This window comes from Olea europaea, chromosome 12, assembly GCF_002742605.1.
Source record: "Olea europaea var. sylvestris chromosome 12, O_europaea_v1, whole genome shotgun sequence".
Taxonomy (NCBI): domain Eukaryota; kingdom Viridiplantae; phylum Streptophyta; class Magnoliopsida; order Lamiales; family Oleaceae; genus Olea; species Olea europaea.
In genome coordinates this window covers 1,904,303-1,917,439 of record NC_036248.1, presented here as the reverse complement: position 1 = coordinate 1,917,439, position 13,137 = coordinate 1,904,303, and the positions used below count along the sequence as shown (strand labels likewise).

General features: G+C 35.0%; 2 protein-coding genes across 3 annotated transcripts; one reads left to right on the top strand and one right to left on the bottom strand.

The window, feature by feature from the left end:
- Positions 1–235: 235 nt before the first annotated feature.
- Positions 236–8,220, top strand: LOC111405128 (homeobox-leucine zipper protein ATHB-15-like). 2 transcript variants are annotated; one of them, XM_023033880.1, is made up of 17 exons: positions 236–411; positions 539–642; positions 963–1,053; positions 1,537–1,632; positions 1,722–1,835; positions 2,060–2,143; positions 2,249–2,404; positions 2,731–2,805; positions 2,887–2,993; positions 3,069–3,261; positions 3,862–4,047; positions 4,205–4,285; positions 5,157–5,291; positions 5,681–6,006; positions 6,929–7,034; positions 7,206–7,355; positions 7,858–8,220. In XM_023033880.1, exons 1-17 carry the CDS (start codon positions 325–327, stop codon positions 8,002–8,004), a joined length of 2,238 nt encoding a protein of 745 aa, XP_022889648.1. In that variant the 5' UTR covers positions 236–324; the 3' UTR covers positions 8,005–8,220. The 2 variants fall into 2 exon arrangements, with proteins under 2 accessions (XP_022889648.1, XP_022889649.1); XM_023033881.1 differs by lacking the exons at positions 236–411; positions 539–642 and adding an exon at positions 680–698.
- Positions 8,221–10,406: 2,186 nt separating this feature from the next.
- On the bottom strand, positions 10,407–11,003 carry LOC111406407. Its single transcript, XM_023035841.1, has one exon. The coding sequence runs from the start codon at positions 11,001–11,003 to the stop codon at positions 10,407–10,409; it is 597 nt and encodes a 198-aa protein (XP_022891609.1).
- Positions 11,004–13,137: the final 2,134 nt, after the last annotated feature.

Below are 13,137 nucleotides of genomic sequence, written 5' to 3'. Positions count from 1 at the left end.
GAGATTAGAAGTAATGATTTATAACTTGTTTATTAATTTAACAAATCTGTAATTACTTTGTGATTTGAGACTGCTGGGTATAATTGCATTTGTGGGATGGAATTAAAGTTACAATACAAATCGGATAATAAGAAATCTTCAATCGTTTGTACATTAGGGATGATATTCCAAATGTCTTTGATGTCGAATAAATTATCAGCAGTAACTGGAATTATCACGTATATTAGAGGGTGTTGAATTGTCATTTTGTGGGAATATAGATGCAGAGAGAAACAAAGGAAAGAGTCTTCAAGGCTTCAATCAGTGAATAAAAAGCTGACAGCCATGAACAAACTCTTAATGGAAGAGAATGACAGACTACAGAAGCAGGTTTCAAATTTGGTGTATGAAAACACTTATTTTCGCCAGAATGTAAGAATCTTTAATTAATTAATTTCTCTTATGCATTTTTATCATTGTCCGTCTACCCAAAATTGTATCTTTATTACTTTGATTTTAATTTCATAACATTAATTGTGTGGTTTTTATTCCATTGCAGAATGCACTTTCTACAAAAGACACAAGTTGTGAATCAGTGGTGACGAGTGGTCAACACCACCACTTAACGCCTCAGCATCCGCCAAGGGATGCCAGTCCTGCAGGGTTAGTGGGGTTCTGGTTACTTTTTCTTTATACAACATGCTTGGCTGAGCTTAGAAGTAAGTTGAACTTACTTTTAAGTGAATTTTTTTATTCCAGGCATGTTTGGATAGAAGATTTTTTCAACATGAGTAACGTATTTATTTTCAAATCTGAACTTCAAAAATATGAAAACTTACTTATTTACTTTTAAGTAAATTTTTTAAGCTTAGCCAAACATGCACATAGTATAGATGTTGTATCATGCTTTGTGGTCCACTGCATTGTTGTGTGTGTTTGTGGGTGACTTATGGAAATCTGTATGCTTTTTGTATTTTCCCCAGGCTTTTGTCCATTGCAAAAGATACTTTAACAGAGTTTCTTTCAAAGGCCACTGGAACTGCTGTTGAGTGGGTCCAAATGCCTGGAATGAAGGTACAGTATCTCTAGAACTTATCAAGATGTATTATTTATCCTTGAAGAATAATTTACTAATAATGAAAAATACACCGCCACTCCGTTGCAAACGTATGCAGCACTCATAGATTCTGCATCCTATGTACTTACATTCGGGAAAGAAATTATTTTCTTTTTTTCCCTTCTTTTTTGGTCAAGATTATGTACTTAAAATAATAAAAAGTGTACTTGTGTTAATACTGAGTGCAATTTAAGATATATATTTGTAATTCCTAATTCCTACTGATAGGTGATGTAGTCAGGTTGTTTCACGTGTTTATTAAAATACATAAAAGACACATTGCATGGCATGCTATTGAAATGCAGTTGTAGATGATTGGAAATTGTGCGAATGCAGCATTGCAAAAATAGTACCAAATTTAGACTCTTTTTTCCCCAATTTTTAGAGAACAGAACTCTATAGCATCACTTTGATAATTTTTTTCCTGAATATATGATTAGCCTGGTCCGGATTCCATTGGAATCGTTGCTATTTCTCATGGTTGCACTGGCGTAGCAGCAAGAGCTTGTGGGTTGGTCAGTCTAGAACCTACAAGGGTGAGTTCACTTCATTTTTGTTTTATGTTTCTTCCCTGCCATATTATTCAACTTCGCTGGGCTGATTTGGTTGGCAATATCTCTTTCAGGTTGCAGAAATCCTAAAGGATCGTACTTCGTGGTTTCGCGATTGCCGGTCTGTGGATGTTCTGAATGTGCTGCCTACTGCCAGTAGTGGAAACATTGAAATTTTGTACATGCAGGTGAGTAATTATGACTCCTGAGTCACATTTGCCATACAGTATCGGATAGGACTGGATAATATAGAGGACAAGATTTTAACTTCTTTTTCTCATTTAGTACTGTCCATTCATGTCTGTTACTGTATACACTACATGCATTTGGCATGTACTTCGCACGCACTCCATGCTGGCTATTGCCTTGTCTGTGTTTGGTTGACGAGTTATGAAATTTTTGGATTTATCAGCTATATGCACCGACAACTTTGTCTCCAGCACGTGACTTCTTATTGTTACGTTATTCTTCGGTCATGGATGATGGCAGTCTAGTGGTATGTGATCATTTAAATCCAGTAGCCTAGTGGCATATCTTTCATTGAAAATCCATTACTTCATTTCTGTGGCATTAGTTACCCTGGTCCCCGACAAATCCTCAGGTCTGTGAAAGATCACTTAGCAATACTCAAAATGGTCCGAGCATGCCGCCTGTGCAGAATTTTGTGAGAGCAGAAATGCTGCCAAGTGGATATCTAATTAGACCTTGTGACGGGGGAGGCTCAATTATTCACATTGTTGACCACATGAATTTGGAGGTATATTTGTCTTCTATTGTTGTTTCATTTCATCTGTATTATGATTTCTCCCTCTCTATTATTTAGCCATTCTTTCCTGGAGGAACATGTTCGTCATTTTATTTTCAAACTGTCATGAAAAGAACATCTGAATATCCAAGTATATTTTAAAAATAAAAAATAAAAAATGCATGGATAAAATCAATGCATGGAAACAAATCATTTCTGACAGATGTTTGCCTGAAAAATTGTAAGCACTTCTATTTGGGGGCAGACGAATTACATTGTATTGCAATGCTGATTTGCTAATTTTCCTTAATTATGTTGATTATGTTATCTTTTACGAGGCATCGAGTGTTCCTGAGGTGTTGCGTCCACTCTACAAATCTTCAACAGTGCTTGCTCAAAAGACAACAATGGCGGTAAGCATTATGTTATATAGCTCTTTATAGAGATTTTTGCTTATGCTGTTCTCCTCTTGTGTCTCATCTCATCCTATACAGGCTCTTCGCCAACTGAGGCAGATAGCTCTGGATGTTTCCCAGTCTAATGTAACCAACATGGGCAGACGACCAGCAGCTCTGCGGGCACTAAGCCAAAGGTTAACCAGGTAGGAATTTTCTACTTATTTTTTAATTTCTCTCATTTTGTTTATGGTATTCCATTGCACTATTCCTTTTGGCAGGGGTTTCAATGAGGTGCTAAATGGGTTTTCTGATGAGGGTTGGTCATTGGTGGGTAATGATGGCATTGACGATGTTACCGTTCTTGTGAACTCTAATCCCAACAAATTAATGGGCTTAAATGTTTCCTTCGTGAATGGATATACCTCAGTCTCTAATGCAGTGTTGTGCGCTAAAGCATCTATGCTTTTACAGGTTAGCTACTATACATTAATTTGGTTGACAGATTGCTGTGAAAACACTGATAAATGCGATACTAAATTTAGAAACTATTGAGCTCTACGTTTTTATTCTTGAATTCTTCAAACCAAAGATTGTACTTCATATAGAAATGTTATTACAATGTGCCTTTTGTTTTAAAGAGGTAAATGATGTTGCCAAATAACTAAAGTCTCGTTTGGTTTGCATTTCAATTTTCAAATTTCTATTTTGAGGGTATGTTTTAAGATTGCTAAAAACGTGTTTGGTTTGTTATTCTAAAAAATTGTTTATCAAAAAAGAAAACTAGAAAACACGTTTCATTTGGAATTTTGAGAAATTATTTTATAACATTTTATTCCGTGAAATTTGATTATTCAGTATTCTTTTTTATTTGATCTAGAATACTTCTATGACTTTTATAGTTGAAGAAATTTTGAATTGATTTTGAGGTATCTGGTAACTCAAGATCTGCTTTTATCCTCGTACATAAGGCTTGCTTTTGCTGTCTCCTGATTTTTTTTTCTCTCCTTAATTTTTAATTAACATTTTTTTTCAAGCACTAATTCTCATTTTCATTTTTTTTTCCATCTTCAGAATGTGCCTCCTGCAATACTACTAGGGTTTTTGCGTGAGCACAGGTCAGAATGGGCAGACAACAACATAGATGCATACTCTGCTGCTGCTATTAAAGTTGGCCCCTGTAACTTTATAGGGTCTCGAGTTGGTAACTTTGGGGGTCAAGTTATACTTCCGCTGGCTCACACCATCGAGCATGAAGAGGCAAGTAATCTGTAATATTTGACTACTATTGTCAAACGCTCATTCTTCTTTAACCTTGTTTATAGTTTCTATTGTTTAATCACTTTTTGACTCATACAGTAATTGTCCTTTATGTTTTAACCTATTATTTTCATTTATTTTTTGTGCCTTATATTAGTTTCTTGAGGTCATTAAGTTGGAAGTGGGTGGCCATTCCCCGGAAGATGCAATTATGCCTAGAGACCTGCTCCTCTTGCAAGTAAGTTTTTTTTCCTTCTTGTCAAATTAGAAAATCTTGGTTTCAAAAGGCAAGAGTGTATAAGTAGGGGTTGAAAAACTGTCAGGCTTTAACAAAAATGGGGTCACAACTCACAAGTTAGTTGTTTTTTTGAGAACGTAAATGGAGATAAAAGTAGATTAGTTGATCGAAAATGAAGTATTATGCAAATTAAACGTTCTTTTCTGAAGAGGGGACTTTATTTTGGAATATCCAATTTTGAAAAGGGGCATTCCTTGATTACATGTTCCATGCCATTGGTGCTCCCCATCTTATTCCTCTATATCTTTAGGATTTGATTTCGACTTTGAATCCATGCATTCTTTTTATGTTTTAAATTAATCAATATTAGAATTATATATAATATAGCTCGCATCTACGACAGAGAGGTCTGTTTGATATCTTTGATGTAGAGAGAATCTTGCATGGCTCCTGATACCCAACTCCAAAATTCAAATATTACTTTTATGATTGTCAAACAGTTCACGAAAAAATTGAATTGCCTAGTTAAACATTTATTGTGCATAAGCAGAGAAGCAACTATGAGAAAGAGTAGAGCTTACAAGCTTTCTACCCTTAAATCAAGGCTTCACATGTGATGCACAAATTCGTGTTATTAAACTGATAAATTATATTTTGCTCTAAAATGATAAATTTATATTAATGGTGCATGAAATTTCTTCAGGTTAGTTATACGAGAGAAAAAAGCTCAATTTATAGAAATGGAGCTATGCTCGATGTTGACATACCATAATAAATATTGCATTCTGGAGCTTTTATTATACGCTGTATTGTCTGTTTTCTAGCCTTAAAAATGCATTTCCTCAGTTCCCCTATCTATGCATTTTTGCAGCTGTGCAGTGGAATGGATGAAAATGCTGTAGGTACCTGTGCTGAACTCATATTTGCCCCAATTGACGCCTCTCTTGCTGATGATGCTCCTCTTCTGCCTTCCGGTTTTCGTATAATTCCCCTTGATTCGTGCGAGGTTCATGTTCATATACAAGTTTTTTTGTGATTTCATTTGCATACTTCCACCTATATACCAGTAAAAAAAAAAAAAGAAAGAAAAAAAAAATCTTATGAATGAGTTCATCATAACCACATGAATAAATAGGTTTCTCTCTGCTCTCAATTTGACAGAGATTATGGTTTATAATCTTTGTTAATTTGATAATGTATTAAAAGGTATAATATTTCCAAGAAAAAATCTTAACTATTGCCGTTGATGAAGATGGACTTCCAAGAGGCAAGAATAAGCTGCTATGTATATAAAAACCAATTCAAGGGATGAATCTTGAAGTTTACACCAGCCACATCCTGAGCAGCTCAATGGAATTGGGCAATGTTTATTTGATAAGCTGCTGTGTTTCGTAGGAAAACTCCAGTCCAAGTCGCACCCTGGACCTCGCTTCTGCTCTTGAAACTAAGACAACAGGAAATAAAAGCTTGAATGGTGATGCTGTTATCAGTGGTGCTACCAGATCTGTAATGACAATTGCATTTCAATTTGCATTTGAAAGCCACATGCAAGAAAATGTTACAACAATGGCCCGACAATATGTACGTAGCATCATATCATCAGTTCAGCGGGTGGCATTAGCACTTTCTCCATCTCATCTAGGCACCCACGGTGGTCTTGGATCACCACTTGGAACTCCTGAAGCAAATATTCTTGCTCGTTGGATCTGCCAAAGTTACAGGTAATTTAAAGAGACTATATACACATAAATGTATAATTGTACTTCAACATTATAGATCTGTCTATCTTCATTTTACAACGGTTCTGATTTAATAACATTTTTGTTCTTAACTTATTTCAATAGAGCTTTGGATAGTTCTATTTACTAAAACTCATTCAATTTGAAGAAACAATCTTCATTTTGTTTCTCTTCAATCATTATATCCTTGTTTTCTGTTCATATTTTTTGAAGGTAATTATGGGATTGTTCTTTAATTGAAATCCCACTATTATTTCAAGCTACTTGGATACATTGTCAAAGAGCTTACTGTCGTTATGGTGTAATTTGCTCTTATTGACATTTTAGCAAAGAAAAAAATCAATATTTATTTTCAACCTAATATAACTTGGATTAACTATAATATAAATCTCACACACTTTTCTTATGATTAAAGTTTTACTAAGCATGATGAGGAATTTAGATTAGTGTTATACTATACTTGCAGAGAGAATGCAGTCAAGGAGAGAGTCCCAAGATTAGTTTAATTTCATTAGCAACGTTAAGAAACTGAAGGGACAAGTTTAGGTGAATTCAATATGCTATAATTTGCTTAAAAATTTATAGAATGTCAAAGATGATGGTACCAAAGTCATCACGAAAACGAAAGAAACTCCTCGAAGAAGACATCTGTAGAGGCTATTACCATTTGCATATATAAGTTTAGATACGGAATGAATAAAAAAAAAATCATTAATATCTCTAATATCTTTCTGTTTAAATTCAAAATATACTATTTCATGGGATGCAATCTGGGTAAAATAAAAAGCCCAAGGTTGGTTGAAGGTACTTATTTTTGATAATGAGTTTATTGGAAGGAAAACTTTCTTGGAGCCTTGGGTATTCTGCTTGGTTTATCTAAAAAAGGAATTCTCGATCTTGATAGGAGCTATATGGGTGTGGAGCTTTTGAAATCTAGTGGTGAAGGGAGTGAATCCATTCTCAAAGCTCTTTGGCATCACTCAGATGCTATTATGTGCTGCTCCATGAAGGTACCCATTTATATTTTTGCCTCCTGCACCCCCTCCCTTGAATTTAATTCCAGTATATATCAGAGGATAGGAACATTTGTAGCCAAAAGGCTTAAAATTGTTCAAACGTTACTTTTTATTTTGTAATGCAGTGATATTTTTCATTTTCCTTGGCTTCAAAATTTGCTGCAGGCATTGCCTGTTTTCACTTTTGCAAACCAGGCTGGTCTAGACATGCTCGAGACAACCTTGGTTGCACTTCAAGATATAACTCTCGAAAAGATATTCGATGACCATGGAAAAAAAAATCTATGCTCCGAGTTCCCACTAATCATCCAGCAGGTGAGTCATTCCTTTACATACATATTACACTATGTTTGATATTCTGGATTGGACAACAATCATCAAAACTAAAGGAGAAAAAGAAGTTGAAATTTCGACTACTGTCCGGTGTAGTACTGTGCATTACTGCTACAATACATGCATATACATATTACACTATGTTTGATATTCTGGATTGGACAACAATCATCAAAACTAAAGAAGAAAAAGAAGTTGAAATTTCGACTACTGTCCGGTGTAGTACTGTGCATTACTGCTACAATACATGCATTTTAGAAATAAACTGACACAGGCAAAAGGGGCTTCGATAATGTGGCCAGAACTAGAAAACGCCATGTTCTTAATATCAAAATGAAATATTTTTTAATAATACGATGTTATAAATGTTCTTAGATCTCTCCGCCAACCTTAGCTATACATGTGTCAAATGATCTTTATCTGATACTTTAAGGAGAACAACCAGGAGCTAATATGTGATTGTCTTGGCCATGCCTTTTGACAGGGTTTTGCATGTATTCAAGGTGGTATCTGTTTGTCGAGCATGGGAAGGCCAATCTCTTACGAGAGAGCAGTGGCTTGGAAAGTTTTGAATGAAGACAACAATGCTTATTGCATCTGCTTTATGTTCGTGAACTGGTCTTTCGTCTAAATATGTGGTTGAAGGATTAAATGTATCAGACCGTGAAAAATCCCTTTTGATTTACTGATTATGGGACAGTGTCTTGAAGTAGTTGAGTTTGACTCCTTGTTATCATGCAATCTGTTTTCTGTCTTTTCTCATTTGAACTTCTATGCTATACTTTCTTGAAATGCCTATGCAAATTGAAGTAAGTTGTTAAATGTAGCTTGAGAATTGAATTGTTCATTACGTTTTTCTAGTTTTGTTGAGGGTCCATCTAAAAATAACGTACCGTTCTTGACGAGCGAGTCCACAGCCCGTCTAAGCTAGGTTTGCAACTCGACCCACTTTTCGACTGCCTAACTCTTCTACATGTACATGGATGACAGTGTGAGATTGAGTATGACAATGGGAAGCTACTAAAAAAATTATCTTTTGAATTGAATAGTAGCCTTTCCACAATTCAACTACAGAATACATTCAAAATTCTTTTCTTCGACCATGGATAAAGTAAGAGTGATGAATGAAGAATTCATTTCTTGATTCCATTTAATCATCTTGGAGAGCCCACTAATGGGAATATTGATCGATCTTCTTGTTCTTGGTATTTGTTGAAGTTCGTGAACACACACTTTTCATCAATTTGATTCTATAGACAATAAGTATGTCGGAAGAAAGAGATAAAGAGAATCTTACCAAGAGTGTAGTAGAAATTATTAATAATAACTCATCAACAATGTATTCACAGTTCTTAATTATTTATTTTACTTTCAATGGAATAAATGAATTTAGTCTTTGCTTGTTTTGGTGTTACTTATCGTTTTTCCTTGATTTATGTCGAGGTAAGTAATTAATACATGATTTTTCGAAAATTAAAATATGTGAAATATATGGTAATCTTAGAAGAATGTAAAATCTTCTTGTAATGTTACGGAATTGTTTGACAATGGTTTTGATATATGTTTTAACATATTTTCGTATAATTTGATAATGTGTAGTTAAGAAGTTGATATAGTCCCTATTTGATTTGTTAATTTTAACTACACATATTATGATATTCACAACTTTACGGTCATGCTTTTCATCAACTTTTACCCTTGTTTGGGCTCCATTAATAATTTCTCAGAAAAAATATATTTTGGAATAGCGATATTTTGAAGAATGTGTGATTAAAAAATAAGGTAAAGTTTTGAATTCACGTGTAGTATTATTTTATTAAAAAAATGTGTTGGTGAAAATAAAATAGAGAAAGTGCATTTTTCATTAAAAATTTATTGAAATTTTGATTTTAATCTACACTAAGAACTCATTTGGTATGGATTAAAATCCGATTTTAATCTAAATCAAAGTCAAACAATCAATATTAATCACACTTTTTAATGATCTTACAATTTTTAAACCACTTATTTCAAAAATTTCACTCACAAAAACAATACACTACTTTGATCCTCATTATTTTTAAATGCATTTTTCTTTTTCTTCTTTGCAAAAACATATTCTTTTATAAAATAATATTACACATAAATTCAAAATTTTCATGATTTTTTAACCATATTTTGCATAAAGACAATACTATATGTACATGAATTTTTTATTCAATCCTTTACGTACTACTCACAATAGGGGGTGGGGATCACATTTGAGAATTTTTATATTCAAGCGGGGCCGCCGTGCATTGTGAAGGGAGGACAACTTTCGGTACAAATGAAATTGTCCTTTTCGTAAATCTACTATTTCAAAATGCATTTTGGAAAAAAAGGGACTCGTGCAGGCTAATATTCTTAACATCTCATTTTCGCTCCTCAACACTACAAAAGACAATATGATCATCTCTAAGAAACTCTTTAAATATAAAATACTCTTTATTTTAAAGAGTCGGCTCTTAAAATTATGTTATAAGAGAGTCTTTAAATTAACATTTTAAAGGTTGAATGGTGGAGAGCCAAACTTAATTTCTATAATTAAATGGATTCAAAACGTTTCCTATATAGGAAATTAATAAAATGTTCTAGAGAAAAGTTAGTTAAAATAAAATATAAAGAAAAATAATAAATATTTTTTGAGAGTAATAAAATTAAGTGTTAAATATAAAAAGCTTGTTGAAATATTTCAAAATTTTAACTTTCTAAATTTATATATAATCTTTAAATAATAGAATATGCTATTTAAAAATAAAGAGTCTCTTGAAAATATTCTAAGTATAACAATTCCCAAACCTTCTTAGATACCAAAAATGATTCGATTTTGGCATGAAATTGCGAGATATATAACTTTCAATCTATAGAAACTTTCTCACCACAAATTATAATCGATTGAACTTTTTGTATCATGACTTGTTCATTAACTATTTATGACAATATTGCACGAATTAATATCAATTAATTGAAACTCCGATGCCAATAACATCACACAACGTTTATAATGGAAGCTGCCTATTCTTTTTGCCCTCTCAAATAATTATGGAACCTCTTTATGAACTCGTCAGCAGCTTCATCTATATGATTATCCTCATCAGCATTTCTCAATGGAAATGGAGAATCTGTTACCCTCGGCTGCCTAACCATAGGGCTCTTCCCGAACCCTGGCAAAGCCGGTGACGCTGCCGCACTATTAAGCATCTCCAACGTCCTCACCACAGCATTCATAGTGACATAATCCTCCTCCTCCGTACCCGCCGGCGACGGCGAGAACGGAGCACGGTGGTTGTGCTTACGTTTGTTATTGAGGTGGAAGGGGAGATGAAAATTAGGATAAGCCGGACTGTTACTGCAGCTAAATTCGTATTCATTTCTTGGGTATGGAAATGACAGATTTCCAGCGTCGGCGGTGGAGGAGGAGGAGGTGGACCAGTGGTGGCTATGGTGGAACATGAGATTTTGAATGGCTTTCCCTGCAATCTTCCAACGTTTGAACATCATGTTCAGTTCAGCCATTAATTTACCTTTGGATATCCCTTTCTTCAACATGTACAACATCGTACGCGTTACGTTCCACACCTTTTTTGTAATAGCTGGTTGATTTTGCTCCATTTCTGTAAATACTGGGGTTTTAGAGAGAGAAAAGTGTTTGATAAACTGATTTGTAGAGGGAGAGAGAGTTGGGAATTGTTTATGATATTTTTTGAGAGAGAGACGAGAACGTTTTTAATTACATTGGTGGTGGCACTTATATATAGATGTCCGAGGAAAAGGACGACACGGTATTGCACTTCAAATAAAATGACCCGTGGGTGTAAGTTACTTGGTATTTAATATTTGGATCATATTATATACAAACTTCTTTATTCACTGCTCATGATAAGAGTGAGGATCGGAAGTCGATATTTTTTAAATTCACGTGGGGTCCGCTAATTTTGTGAGAACGAGTATAAAATTTTGTACAAATATCTTTATCCATATTTAATTGCTCAATTATTGCACGTCTAGAAATGATTAGACAAGACCAAGGTTACATGATCTTCTGTCACAAATTTGATTATGAGGAAATTACATGTATTACCCATTTTAAAATAAAAATTCATATAATACATTCCAACATTTTTTATCCCATTACTACTGCATTTTACCAAGTAAAAATAAAAAACAATAAACAACTATATATAAATCGATTTTATTGGACAGCTTCCGTTGGTCCACCAAATAAGCCCCAATTTTATTTGTGGAAATTACATAAAACCCTACTCTTAAACATCTTATTTCATAAATCATAGGCTAAGTTTGGTATTTCAAAAATCAGATTTTTTAATTTATAATAATTATAAAATTATATTAATTAAATACATAACCCATCAAACCCTAATCCCTCTTCGTCTCCCCATTGCTTCCCCTTATAACCTCTCTGTCTCTCACCATCAACGGCGCCGCCAAGAGAGTTGAGCCGGCCGAAGAGCACGCGCTTGCAAGCAGAGCTCCTCTTTCTCTCACCATAAACGAACCGTGCCACCAAGAGAGCTCCGTCGACAGAAGAGCACGTCGCCTGCAGCAGGCGTGTAACGGGATGTTGTGTAGCAGTGACGGTAATGGTATTGTGATGCGTGGTAGTAGTGGGAAATGAGAGGTGTGGTGGTGGTATGGTTGCGATGGTTGGGAGAGTGGTGTGGTTGCGGTGATGTACCGTAATGGTTTCTTCTTGCCTATTTTCTGTGAATGAGTATTTTGGGGTGATGGTGGTTGAAAATGGTGAAGGTGGTTATGGCAGTGATTGTGGAGACGGTGATGACGGCAGTAAGGTGATGGCGTTTCAGATCTAATTTGTTGATGTAAATCTGGTCGCGATCTGCAGTAGATGCGTTCAATGCCGGCGTTTCTCCATGGGTGCTACAAATCTGCTTTTTGTGCAGTGAGTGGTTGGTTTGATGTTGTGGTTGAGTGCGGTGACCGGTGGCTGGGTGTGCGGTGTTGTGTGATGGTTGATCTGGTGGGTGCGTAGGTAGCAGTGGTGTTGGAATGGTGGCTGACGGTGGGGGGTCGTGGCAGTGGTGATGATGAGATTGTGGTGGTTGTAGGTCGTGGTGGCAACGGCAGCAAAGTGGAGGTGTTGTTAGCGTTCAGAGAATTGATGATGATGTTGGTGGTGGCCGTGGTTGCAGGTCATGGTGGTCGTGGCAGTGGTGATGATGTTGGTGGTGCTGGCTACCGCAGCCAGCGATGTTGGCTGTGCTGATAATTGTGATTGTGACTGTGACTCCCAATTGTGACTTGACATTGAATATGTGACCGTGACTCTCAATTGATTAAATTGTGACCGAAAAATTAATCGTGACCGAAAAATTCAATAATTTACTATGAGTAAATGAATAGTGACAATAAAATTTTTAATTTCGTGACCATTGAATAATCAGTGGCCTATAAAATTTCTAGATACAGTGGTGTGGTGGGCTATTGCAAGAAGTGGTTAGGCGGTGGTCACATGTGTTGTAACCAATTAATAAGTTGAATGGGGCCAATAATTGGTTAATTTGTAATAAATAAATATTACATGACCTAAAAATTGTGTTTGTAACTTATAATTTATTGAGTTGTGACCGAAAAATTAATCTGTGACCTATAAAATTTTTGATTCGCAATCGAAAAATAATATGTGACCTATAAAATTTGTGTTTGTAACTTATAATTTATTGAGTTGTGACTGAAAAATTAATCCGTGACCTATAAAATTTTGTTT